The sequence below is a fragment of the Hyperolius riggenbachi genome, chromosome 2 (genome assembly GCF_040937935.1).
Source record: "Hyperolius riggenbachi isolate aHypRig1 chromosome 2, aHypRig1.pri, whole genome shotgun sequence".
Classification (NCBI taxonomy): domain Eukaryota; kingdom Metazoa; phylum Chordata; class Amphibia; order Anura; family Hyperoliidae; genus Hyperolius; species Hyperolius riggenbachi.
Window position 1 is genome coordinate 419,589,693 of NC_090647.1, and position 13,788 is coordinate 419,603,480.

General features: G+C 39.4%; 1 protein-coding gene across 5 annotated transcripts in view; it reads left to right on the top strand.

Moving 5' to 3' along the window:
* Positions 1-11,334, top strand: part of MID1 (midline 1) — a 776,611-nt gene extending 765,277 nt beyond the window's left edge. For all 5 annotated transcript variants that reach the window (XM_068269892.1, XM_068269894.1, XM_068269889.1 and 2 more), the window contains exons 9-10: positions 9,453-9,660; positions 10,901-11,334. In XM_068269892.1, the coding sequence (XP_068125993.1) occupies positions 9,453-9,660; positions 10,901-11,249 (557 nt within the window). In that variant the 3' untranslated portion in view covers positions 11,250-11,334. The remainder of the gene's footprint in view (positions 1-9,452; positions 9,661-10,900) is intronic.
* The last annotated feature ends 2,454 nt before the right edge of the window (positions 11,335-13,788 follow it).

The following is a 13,788-nucleotide window of genomic DNA, read 5'->3' on the forward strand; positions in this document are numbered from 1 at the left end:
ATAGAGGGGTGCATTGTGATAAAGGTCCCTGGACCAGTACATTTTTATCTGGGGCTTTGGGTTGATGCTCATGCTGAGCGTGAGGCCTACATAGGCCTTCATTTCGGGCACGTTGGTGGGGTGCCATTTTCTGGTGATATAGTTAGTGGGGTGGTCAGCTAAAAATTGTAGAGCAAATAAATTAGTTTGCTCTACTAAATGCTCCCACATTGCCTCTGTCATAAAAAGCTGGAAAATGTCAATTGGTGCCTGATTGACAATGGGCACTGACACACCAGCGGTGGCTGTGAAGGGTGGGATGTTGGGCGCAGCATAATTAGGGGGTTCCCAGGTGCCATTTAACATATGAAGCGGTACCTCCTGCCTGCGAGGTACCTGTGGCTGCCTACCCTGTCTGCGCCTAGCTCCCCCTGGCGCACTGCTGCTAGCAGCAGCGGGGTTGCCCACGGAGCCCTCTGCTGGGTTGCCCACGGAGCCCTCTGCTGGGTTGCCCACGGAGCCCGATGCTGGGTTGCCCACGGAGCCCGATGCTGGGTTGCCCACGGAGCCCCCTGCTGTGGACAGTCCTGATGGTCCCTCATCAGCGGACTCAGGACTTGGGTCCCTCCTCAAGCGGCGTGATGGCGGCCCTTCGGACTCTGAAGATTCAGATCCTGAACCAGAGCCGGACGGAGGGAGCCAATCACTACCTGACTCATCCTCGCTGCTGGAGGATGGCGGCTGCCTCCTCCACAGAATAGAGCCTCCTCGCCATTTAAAAAGGGATAGATAAAGATGAGAAATATAAAAAGATAGAAAGATTTTTTTTTTAAAGTGACAGTTTTTTTTGGGGGGGGGGGGGGGGGGTGTAGAGGGGGGGTGGAGACAGTAGAGAAGAGGGGGGGGAGGAGAGTAGAGTATAGGTAGTAACAGATAGGAAGAAAAAGATCACAATAGATCAGTGATCAATAGATCAGTAGGTAATAAATGGCCAAGGAGAGGGAGAATCAGGGATTCTGGGCAGTATGGGGTTAAAAATTCAGGGATGGGGGGCAAATTTTATTAAAAGAAATTCCTACCAGCTTATCTGTCAGTCTGTCTCTCAGCTCCTGTCACCACAGAACAGTGATTGATCTGTGTGACAGGAGCTGAGAGACAGAGAGAGGGAAACCTGTTATTTACAAACATTATTAAGAATTCACATTGTTACTGGATGTAACTATGTGAATTCTTTACTTCCTTTGCTCTGATTGGCTCAGAGGAGCGCTGGCTCCTCTTCACCAAACAGCACGGCTTGTAAGCCGTCGGGGACGAGCGCGCACCGCGCGCACCACGCGTCCATGCGCGCGCACACGCGGAAGTGCGCCTGGACGTGCATCCCCGTCCAGTTAGGCTTTAGCTGCCGCTGCCTGGACGAGCTTGCTCGTCCATTTAGGCTGAACCGGTTAAGGGTGTTTTATATGTCCGTTCTAAAGTGGTTAACAAGTGGTATCATTTTTTCTAAAAAAAAAAAATCATATATATTATTTTTTATATTATTTTCCAATGTGTTCAAACAGGAAATGTATCCAGATTTCTAATTTGAAAGAAAGGTTTCATTTGATGTTTCTTTACAGTCATTTCATTGAAGATTTGGTTGCTTCATTGGTTGGTGCATGTCTGGCCATAAATGTCTGTACAATGTTCGCCATGTTGTGTATGTAGTTTAAGAAAATGTACAATAGGTAGAAAATGTTAATATTGGAGGTAAACAGCTGTGCTTGGCCAAAGAAAAACTCTTTTAATTTGAGTGAGGATTATGATTATTACCAGTGCCCATACATTGCAGTCTCTTAAAATAATTATTCTAAGCATTTTCATGCCTGTTTGGAACTTATTTTGCTGTCTGCTGTAACAATAGTCTTGCGTGCATCAGTTTCCTATTAACTGAAACCTGAGTCTATTCAAGTAAAATACTGTCTTGGGACAAATAACTTAAGTCAGCAGAAAAAAAATCACTATTTATTCATTTAATCCAGCACATAAGAGAATGTTCTGATCATGGGCAGATGTTTGATTGTTTGTGGGCACTAAAGAATCAGTAAAACAAAATATGAAAATACCATAATAACATTCCTCTCTCATTCCCAAGAAATGAATTTCTCATATTTGAGAAGCTCATAAACATGTATCTAATTTTTTTAGACAAGCACATTTCTTTAGAAAGCTGGCCACACACGGTCAGGTCAATGAAATCTACTGAGAACCGTCTTGTGTACAACAAAACAGCTGGTAAATGTTGTAGCTTTGGCACATCAAATCAATATCTGACTATCGGTATCCATCTAAGAAGCAGCCAGACATAATCAGAGCTCTGTTGTTACCCATACAAACATTCATAGCAGCATTGGGTGTCAGGACAAAGTCCTCTAACACGCAAGGCAAATGTGCCAAAGTGTACTAGTAACCATTCAAAGCTTCTTGAAAATGTTGCTTAATTAGCAGCAGGTCGAGAGCACTTAGCTAGTGGCATTCAATTTGGCGACAGCCAAAGCAGTGTGTTGGCAGCAGAGCTCACACTTGTCCCACCTGCGCACATCCTCCAGTGTCCGGTGGCTTTTCTCCATGCTGTGGGCTCCTCTTCCCTTTTCCTTCTCTTCCATGTGACAACAACTAAAGCTCAAACGCTAGAAGTCTGGCAGCATACACGCTGAACCTCTAGTGTTTGAACTTTTAGCTTTTGTCACAACTCAGGGAGAGAAGGCACAGGGAGGAGGAGCCCTACAGCATGGAGAAAGGCCATTGGACTCTGGAGGACCTATGTCGGCGGGACAGGTGAGAGTTCTGCTGCAAACCCCCAGGGGAGCACAGATAGGGGAGACCTGGGCGGCCAGTCAGGCCGCTCCACAGACTTTAAGTCAATTTTAAGTTGAAATCGATTGAAAATCTGTGCAGTGTGTGGGTAGCTAATAGATCACTCTCTGATCAGACTTAATGAGAGAGGGATCTATCTGATGGCCATCTATGAGTATTGCCATCTTTACTTTATCAGGCTGAGAGAGAGGTGCTTCCCATTCAGTTCTTCTGTCCCAATCATCTATACAGCGGATTACAGGTGGCGCGGGTGGCGGGCGTGCGCGCCGAGAAACACAGACCTAGAGCTTGTTTTTAAACGGGCTTAGGTCTACTAGTAAATCTTATAACCCTGTAACATACACTGCTAATGTTATCCTGTGAAGTTGCTGCTCACTCTGTTGAACCGCAGCTACTTGATGCTGCATAGCCTTGTGTTGTAGCAGCCCCAGTCTGTAGCTGCACAACAGAGCACAGTATGCATGTATGTGAGAGTAAGTTGGGCTATCTCCTGTTCATGTGTAAGATTCTTTACATTTGACATTCCTGCACAGCATATTTGCATTACTTAATTCTCACTTGTAATATACCTTCTTGACTTTTCTGACCTTAATGAGTACAAATCCTCTACTCCGAAATGCTTCACATGTAACAATACTTATGCTAATCACACACGACAGCTATTTGATGTTTTTTTTTTTTCTTGTTGGACCATATTGTTCAATCATTTATAAAATGAGGCAAATCTTAAAAGGTGTCCAAGAGCTAATAACTGAACGACTGCTTTGGATTATGCTGATATCACTAATACCAAGATGTCAGCACAGAACACACAGTATAGACCGATCTACGCACTGTATCTTAAACCTCAACATCTCTTTTCACTTAGCTCGTTCCTTTATTATCCCAGGGTGATAGTCAAGTGCAACCCTGGATTTCAATTCTAAATCATTAAATACAAAACCGGAACATCGTTTTGTTATTTACAAGTCCTCTGAGAGTTCTTTTGATCTGCAAAACGCTTATAGACGTGTCTCCTTTAAGCCCTTTTAATTTCCTATAGAAGTTTAAGGTCTAGGATATCTTGAGCTATATTTTTACATTTTTATGAGCGGCTAGCCCAGTGGAAATTGCATATGTAGTGCAGCCTGTCTCTATTCGGAAAGGGTAGTCGGTGCAGGATGTTTACTAGTGAGCCAGAAACATGATTATATATCCAGCAATGTTATGCTAACCTCCTTTTCTCTAAGTAATTAAGTTTATATACAATGTATTCATGTGAATTCATTTTAACTGCATATTTTATTCCAGACAAGCCCTGTCTGGCTATAAAGCATTTGCCAGGAGGGTTGATGTGTCTAAGAGCATTATCTCTTGCTCTTTGGTCTAAGTCATCAAAGTTCATTGCCTTCTATGTATATTTTGCACTTGATTACACAAGGTTACTAAAACGACAACTGGCCTTCCATAAAGCCTTATTGCTTCATATGGCTAGACAACATTTGGTGCGATACAAAATTGGCAAGGTTTTGTTATGCATAAATGTGATCTGGCATTTTCTTATGCACTTCCATTTAGTTCCAGTTCATAATTCTGTAAGTGTGCCATGTGTCTGAAACAGGAAGTCCGGATAGAACAATATGCCAATAGACAAAGAGATGCTTCACAGAAGAGCGCCTGTAGCAGTGAAGATGATTGCCATTATTAACTTCAAATCCAGCATCTGCTAAAGCACTTTTTTAAGACGGAAAAATAATTTCTAATCCTTTCATAAAGGCACTTTGAAATGTAATCATGTATTTCATGTATCACATTGTAAAACAGAATTAAGGTCTAGTCACAAGACACAGAACATTTATTTTGCACTTTTCTCCTAGCGGACTCAAAGCACCAGAGCTGCAGCCACTGTAGCGCTCTCAGTAGGCAGTAGCAATGTTAGGGAGTCTTGCCCAATGTCTCCTTACTGAATAGGTCCAATAAGAAAGAGAACCAACATATATTTAAGATAAAGTAGTAACAATGTTTCACCTTTTAATGTATACTATTTTGTAGATTTTCCATATAAGTATTAAGCAAAACTGAATTCATTTACATTAGTTTACAGCAGCATAAGAGACACTGAATATCACAGGTACATGGAAATCAATGTGTGATAGAGCCTTGACCTCATCACTGAGCAACACCGTAATCCTCATAGTAAAACAATGCTCATTCCACTATTTGAAAACACTAAAAACTGACCTCCGCTTTTCAGAAATGTTACAGGACTGTATAATGCAAGCACACATCCAGAGTTTGTACTAAATGACTTGCCTTTATGGTTTACGATAGATAGCTTATCTTCACTTACTAGTGGTGGTGTTGGTAGGGTATAGTGGGCCACTCCTGACATCAGTATGTACTGTATGTTTCTATTCTGGAATTACATGGAGCTTTTTTGAATACCAGCATTTAGATGTCTGTAGGGTTTTGTTTTCTCAGTTTTTAACATTATATCACGTTAATTGCACTTTTTTTTATTTGCCTTTGCTTGGAAAACCCCTAATCCATGTGAGTTTGTACAAGAGCTATCAACTATCTGAGAAATTTCCCAAGCTATTTCCTGTTATTGTGCTTAATGCTGCTCAAAACAGATCATGCCAATACAAGCAGACCTCTTACTGCTCTTTCAACCTCTGTGTTTGGAATTAACTTGATTGTATATGTCACTTTTGATCAAGTTATTGTAATAGTCTCTAGTGTTTTCATGTGTAAGTAAAAAGCTAAGAACCTCACTATAAAAGAGCTATGTTGTTGTTTTTTCTGGCCACACTTAATGTAAAATATATGGTTTTTCAGTACATACTATTCTGGAACATTTACATTTGTAAGATTTATTTTATGGTATTGTTTTAACTTTGTTGTAGCGAAGATCTTCAGACAAGTATATATATATATATATATATATATATATATATATATATATATATATATATATATATATATATATATATATATATATATATATGGTAAATATATAATAGTGTGAGTGGAGGTGAGCGGGGGCATGTAGGACATTACTGTAGCAATGGCCTTCAAGACAACTCCCATCTTCAACGTTAAATGTTCATTCTATGCACAAGCTGGATGGACATCTGCTTGCATCATCTTCATCGGCCTTTTGTGACTAGCTGACTTACTACTGGGTGTCTGTTCACATCTACATTCATGTTTAGTGTGAGGTACACTGAAGGTTGTGCAGCCTCAGGTTTTCACTCAAATGATAGCAGAATTGTGTAGGGGTCTCAAACCCAGAAAACTACCACTGTGGTAGGTATGAGCTACAAAAGCCACTCTCCTCCACACATGGTACTAGATGGAGCTGTATTTTAGGGTAGGTTAAAGGTTTGTTCCGATATCTCAAGTATCTGGATATCTGAAGCCCCCCTTTAACCAGTTCTGTACCCGGGTACAGTATACGCCCCTTTTAACTTCACTTTCCCGCCTGGAGCGTAGATACAAGCACCCCCGCTGCTGTCCGCTCCCCCGCTCCCTTGTGCGCGCGCTCCTGCCGTGCTCATTCACGTGGCCACCCGCTCGCCCGGAGATCAATGAATGTGAATTAATTGATCTATGTCCCCAAAGCAATGATCTCTGCGGCTTCTATGAAAAGCCGCGTGATCATTGTGAAAAAAAAAGGTTTCACAGTGCACTTCCTGTAAGCATACTATGTACGCTTAGAGGATGCATTAAAAAAGTGACCATCTTGTAGCCACTTATTAAACCTGACAGGGCATACCTGTGAAGTGAAAATCATTTCAGGTGACTACCTCTTGAAGCTCATCAAAATAATGCCAAGAGTGTGCAAAGTAGTAATCAAAGCAAAAGGTGGCTAGTTTGAAGAACCTAGAATGACATATTTTCAGTTGTTTCACACTTTTTGGTTATGTACTATACTTCCACATGTGTTAATTCATAGTTTGGATGCCTTCAGTGTGAATCTACAATGTTCATAGTCATGAAATTAAAGAAAACTCTTGTATGTCAAGACGGTTAACTGTTATTTTTAAAATCATGGGCTTGTTAATAGTGATGAATGCAAAATGGGAAAAATGCACCTTTATTTCCAAATAAAATATTGTTGCCATACATTGTGATGAGGACAAAATTTAAACGGTGTAATAACCGGGACAAATGGGCAAATAAATTTCGTGGATTTTAATTGCGGTAGCATGAATTATTTAAAAACTATAATGGCCGTAAACTGAAAAATAATTTTTTTCTTATTTTCCCATTAATAAACATTTTGAATGAAATAATTCTTGCCATAATGTACCACCCAAAGAAAGCCTAATTGGTGGCGGAAAAAACAAGATATAGTTCATTTTATTATGTTAAGTAGTGATAAAGTTATAGGCGACTGAATGGAAAGAGCCCTGAAAGGTGAAAGTTGCACTGGTGCTCAAGGGGTAAAAAAAACCCCAGTTGTGAAGTGGTTAATGTTGAAGTAAAAAAAAATAACATCCCATCTACTTATCTGAAGACCAGAGACACGGCCCTGTGTAATCTGCAGCATATTATGAATCATGCTCTGTATAATATCATGTTTACAGGCTTGTGTAGAGTTCATGCTGCTGGATATAAATGATAAATGTTAAAAATGAAATATTAAAGGGTAATATTTTATAGAAATAATTTTGTCTTGATTATAGTAGATCAATAAATAAAATACAAAAAAAAAACTGTACATTCCTCTAGACTAACAATAACTTGGAGGATGTTACTAGTAGCGATGATCACAGATATGCAAATACTTCAAAGTTGATGCAACTTTATGCATTTTTTATTGCAAATGTATGCAGCTTGAAAATGAATCAATCAATGTAAACCTGTGGTTTAAATTGATTGGTCCCTTTTTTAACCACTTTGAATCACTTGCTACGCTTATCTACTCCCCACAAAACTTCATCTGAAGCTCAGGTGAGTAGATAGGCGTACTTGTGGTAAACAGTGTGCTGTATGCCCAATAAGCTATCTGATTATGTATATAGGGTATCATTTTAACCGTGACAAGTGAGAGAATAGATTTTGTGTTGTTTGACAACTGAGGGCTAAGTCATGGGATTTTTTTTTTACCGGAAAACTGAATGAAAAGCAATAAAACTGTTATTTTCATGTACTCTATACCGCTAAATAAATACTTGTAAAAAAAAAAACAAAAGTGACAGCATTAAAAAGAGAATACATAGTTACCCTAGGGACTTAGCTTTTAAAATATGTATGCCATGAGAGTGTATTACTGTTAATCATGAAGATAAGGGCTTTTAATTACTGATAGAGTACAATGAGAAAACAAAAAACACAAACCAGAAATGAATATATTATCGCCATACATTGTACTAGGAACATTATTTAAATGTTGAGATAACCAGGACAAATTAGCAAATACAATGTGTGGGTTTTACCTATGGTAACATTGTTTATTTGAAAACTATAGTGGATGGAAATGGAGAAATAGTGTATTTTTTCTTTTTTTTTTTCTCATTTTTCCCTTTAAAATGCACAGATAATAACAGAATTATTAAAAGCAAATATCACCCTCACAAAGCATAATTTGTGGCAAAAAAAACAAGATATAGATCATTTACATCTGATGAGTAGCAATAAAGTTATTGGTGAATGAATGGGAGGAGCGCTGAAATGTGAAAATTGCTCTGGTTTTTAAGCAAAAAACTCTGTGGTGCTGAAGTGGTTAAACTGCATACAAATTTTCATAATTTCAGAAGAATTTGCATCTCATTGATCATCTCTAGTTACTAGAAGAAAAGTGTACACTCATGAAATGTTGGTTTAAAAGAAATTAGTTTAGGCAATCTGTTTTTCGTTTTTTTTTTTTTTTTTTTTTTTTTTTGCTAAAGCTTCTATAAAAGACTTATTTTTTTGTGCAGTTACATATTTGGTTTAGTTGAAAATGTGGTATGTCTGCTTGCTTTAATAACTATGTTAACATTCGAAGTGAACTGAGAAAGGTCCCTCGGAATTGGGCAGTCAGAGTGATTGGAAATAACTCTAGTATGGCATTAACACTGTTGGCTGCTGAGGTCCCTCATCCTCAATTGGTTGGAAGATATGGGGGCTGAGAACTCTGTCAGACCTCTGAATCGGTTTACTTTATAACCTTTGTTATTCTAGAAAGGAACAAGTTTGCCCAACAAGGAAATAAACATTTTTGATCTCCGAAGTGGCATTAAAGTAACCTAATAAATGCATTTGATTACAGTATTCTTCCTGGCAAACAGCAACTTTTCCTCCTCTGTGTTTGGGAACCTTATCACAGCATCTTATGGAAATGTATTTCTTTTCTTAATAGGTTATTTGTCTTACAGTTCCAAATATTGAAACATTGGCCATTTCTCTTTTCCATATTTTCAAAATATTTACAAAGGTTGAACTATATTCAGTATTTGCAGTGCACAGCTGTGTACCATGATCGCAACACAGATTAGTGAATAGCCTGATTCTAGTACTGCGTTAACCATATTTTGTATAGCTACAGCTGGCAGCATGAACACTATTTGACTTATGTTACAAATTCTGTTGTATTTTCATTTACAGTAAAAAAAAAAGGAGGGTATTTAGTATCAAATTTTATTTTTCACCAGGTCAGCCTTTCAAGCTGGACCCCAAGTCAGCACACCGGAAGCTTAAGGTTTCACATGACAACTTGACTGTAGAAAGAGATGAAACCTCTTCGAAAAAGAGCCACACACCAGAGCGTTTTACGAGCCAAGGAAGTTATGGCGTAGCTGGCAACGTGTTCCTTGACAGTGGTCGCCATTACTGGGAAGTGGTTATAAGTGGAAGCACCTGGTATGTATTAACTATCCATCCCTGAGCTTATGTATGTAGTTTTTCTTCTTTCATTTTATACAAATCTTCTACCATAATAAACCAGAAATAATATTTGAACAGTAACACAAGCAGGCTTAGCTTTCCCTAAAGTATTTTACATACCTGCGTATCACTGTTTAGAGGAAATTGAAGATTTTAACCTTTCTCTGTAAAAACCTGCTCTTATGGGCTATTTTATTTTATTGTCACTGCAGCAAGTTTGTCTGTAAAAATAAGGTTTTGGTCTAGTGGCAGAGATATGAATCTGTCGTGGAATGAAACTGTTACATTTTATGACATTTTCTTCTCTATAAAACTGAATCTAAATAAAATACAGAATAGGATTTCCCCTATGATTTCTGTGATTTTTGTCTTACTTACTTGTTGTGTTTGGGGGACTGAAGGTAAGGTGAAATCTTCCCAGGACTATCAGAGACAGCAATAAAAAAAAAAAAAAAAGAAATATCCTATCCTATTATTCCCCCCTGAGGCAAACTGAAAAAACAAAAATGGTTTATTTGGAATAGCACTTGAGCCTTTCAATTGTTAAGTTATTTCGCTAGTGGTATATAAATCAGCCACTATGATAATGAGGCCTGGGCCACAAAATAAATAAATAAACTAAACATGCACGGGACTCTTTTCTTGCTCAACAAACTAATACACAGTTCCAAACCCATAGAAGGCAGAGATACAAATGAAGGATGATGCATCCTTAAAGCATATCCAAGGTGAAATAAAGGGAAGCCTTACATAATATCCTGAAGGTCTCCAGACCGTGGCCATTTCCCCATAGTCTGGTATAGGTCTTAACTTCAGGAAGTCGCCTTTGACCCGGATCTCGTTTGGCCCACACGTGCAGTTCAGTGGTGCCACTCTGTCCTCACTCCTGCCATCTTCACAATCATGGTGCCATGATTGACCAGATGCAAGGTGCATGGCAAGAGCAGCGTCACTTAACTGTGCAAACAGCAGGGCAATCTGGAGTCACAATCTATTCGGGACTGCATTACACGCGAACCGAGGATGCCGGAGGGACCAAATGCCATGATCATGGTCTGGAGACATTCAAGATACCATGTAGGTACTAGTTCCTGGAACATCACTGCTCTATCTTAAACAAAATGCTACTGGTTGTTTTGTGTAGCTGAGATTTGTTATGGCATTTTAGGATAAGCATACATATGGATTATTCTGTTTTGTACTTTTCCCTGTTTAGGTATGCTGTTGGCATTGCATACAAGTCGGCACCAAAGCATGAGTGGATTGGAAAAAATACAGCATCGTGGGTGTTTTGTCGCTGTAACAACAACTGGGCAGTAAGGCATAACAACAAAGAGATTCCAATTGAGCCCTCACCACATCTCCGGCGAATTGGGATTTTGTTAGACTACGATAATGGCTCGCTTTCGTTCTATGATGCTTTAAACTCCATTCACCTGTACACATTTGACATTGCTTTTGCACAGCCTGTATGCCCCACGCTTACTGTGTGGAACAAATGTTTAACAATATTAACAGGCCTTCCTATACCAGATCACCTGGACTGCATTGATCAGCTGCAATGATCCCTCTACATGCAAACAGAACTGCCACTGAGTGCATTGTAGTTTCAGAGATTTTAGTTACCTTAAGTAAATTTCATCATGGGAATGTTTTATTGATTATTTATGGTTTATTTCTGTTTTTTTTTTTCTTTTGCACATTGACTTATATGTTGATCTGTCCCCTCTTGCTTGTGGTGCTCTCAGAGAAATGATTAACCGAATCTGCAAATATTGATAATTGTATTTCCCTATTAGCGATCCATATAACAAATTTTTCAGGTGAAGTTTCAGCTAGAAATAATGCAAGGGATTACCAACATTGCTTTGTTTTGTTTAAAAACACACCCTGAAGCCGCAACAAGTGAGGAAAAAGTACCTACATTGCTGAAGCTATATTATGCATTATATTTGATGCCGTTAAGAAAACCGATACAATGATATAGGGTATTGGAACAGGTTATGTGGTTTTGTCCTTTATAAGAATCCTCTGTTAACAATTAGGCTACTATCGTTAGAAAATTCATCAGGCTGTACATCAGATATCACAAATTAAGCAATGGTAATTGAGCAGAAAATATTAATACGTTTAATTTTTCAATCTTGTTATCTCATATTCTACTTTGCACCACATGGGGCAGCACTCAAAACAGATTTAAACGCTCAGTTTACATCTTCTGTAAAGAAAAAGACTAGTACAGTATAAGAATAGTGTGCATTGTTATGAATACTTAAAACTATTCATCTTCAGCTCCCAACAGAGCTCCATTTCATATCCTGAATTCTGGCTTTGTGTGTGCAGAGCATTTATTCTCTTTTAGCGACTCCGATTATATAAAGCTCCAGAAATGGCAGAGTTGTGGTCAGTGGAAGAAGCAGTATTTCATTTTCTTGCAGGGAAATAATTGTATACAGTGACCCCTAACAAGTCAATGCTTAAAGGACTACTGCAGGGGGGGGGGGGGGGAAGAGTTGAACTTACCCCGGGCTTCTAGTGGTCCTCCGTGGATGCCCTGTGCCCGCGCAGCCACTTACCGATGCTCCAGTCCCTGCCTCCGGTTCACTTCTGGAATTTCCGACTTTAAAGTTGGAAAACCACTGCGCCTGCACGGCTGTGTCCTCGCCCCCGCTAATGTCACAGGAGCGTACTGCGCAGGCGCAGACCTACTGGGCCTGCGCAATACACTCCTGGTGACATCGGTGGGAGCGATGGCGTGGCCGCGCAGGCTCCCACAGCTTACTAAGCAGATGTACAGTATAATGTAATAACCACTGACAGTGATGACAATGGATTACACGTGTCAGACTTTAGGCTTGATGTATTAGACCTCTCTTTAGAAATCTCCAAGGATTTCCAGTGTGAATATCAGTGAGCCAGCAAACCTAGTTCATACTAATGAATAATTGTTAAGTAGTTAGGATTTGCTACCTGAACCTGGGTCATATAATGGAGAGATCTGTGAATTAGCAAGTGTGATTGCAGTTTCTTGCAACATCCACAGCTAGAGGTTTACTTTTAAATTGTGTGATTATTATTATTATTTATTTATTTTTTACTAAAACCAGGATAGCCTGCATACAAGTTCACACTGTGGATGACTGCATGAAACTTAAAATGACACTGAAGCAAAAATAAACTTCTGAGATAATGAATTGTGTGTGTAGTACGGATAATTAATAGAACACTAGTAGCAAAGAAAAGTCATATTTTTATTCTTAGTTACTGTAATTTTCAGAATATAAGACATACTTTTTCTCCCCCAAAAATGCGGAGAAAAGGTCACTGCATCTTATATTCCAAAGACAGGGAACCCCCAACTTAAGAACGTCCGCTGATACAAACCGCCAACCCGACACAATGTCAGGGACTCCCTGAATTGTCCCCATGTCGTCCCCCACTCACCCTGAATAAACGAAAGCAGCGGCAGCACATTTCACCTAATCTATTGGAGCCCACATTGATCAGAAACCGCTCCTCTCCCTTACTGCTTCTGCTGATGACCCGGTGATACGTGCTGCCACTGCTTTCATCTATTCAGCGGGAGTGGAGGAGGACACGAAAGGGAGCAAAGGATGACATATAGGGGACAAAAGTGGAGACTTGGGGGACACAGAAAGACACATGGTAACTCAGGAGGGTACAAGGGGACACAATAATTGGGGTAACATCTACAAAACACACCAGGTTAAGTATATTTTGTTCCCTTGTTTTTGCCCTCTAAACCTAGGAGCGTCTTATATTCTAAAAATATAGCTTTATTTATAAAACTGCATCATTCTGTCATATTTGCAGTTTAGACACCACAGTTTAGAAACCGTATTTTCAGCTGTAAAACAGAGCAGAGCTATTGACTGTTTCTTGGCTATTTAAGCTATTTAGAAAACTGGCTTGAATTTGACCACGTCGGTCAAATAGCTCAGAGAAGCTCTTTTGCATAGATACCAACTCAAGTGTTTTTACTCTTCCTGTACTGTAAAACAACATGAGACTTTTGCTACGCTACGTACAATTCATTAACTCACAAGTTTCACGCTTCAGATTTGCTTTAAATTACAATTGTTA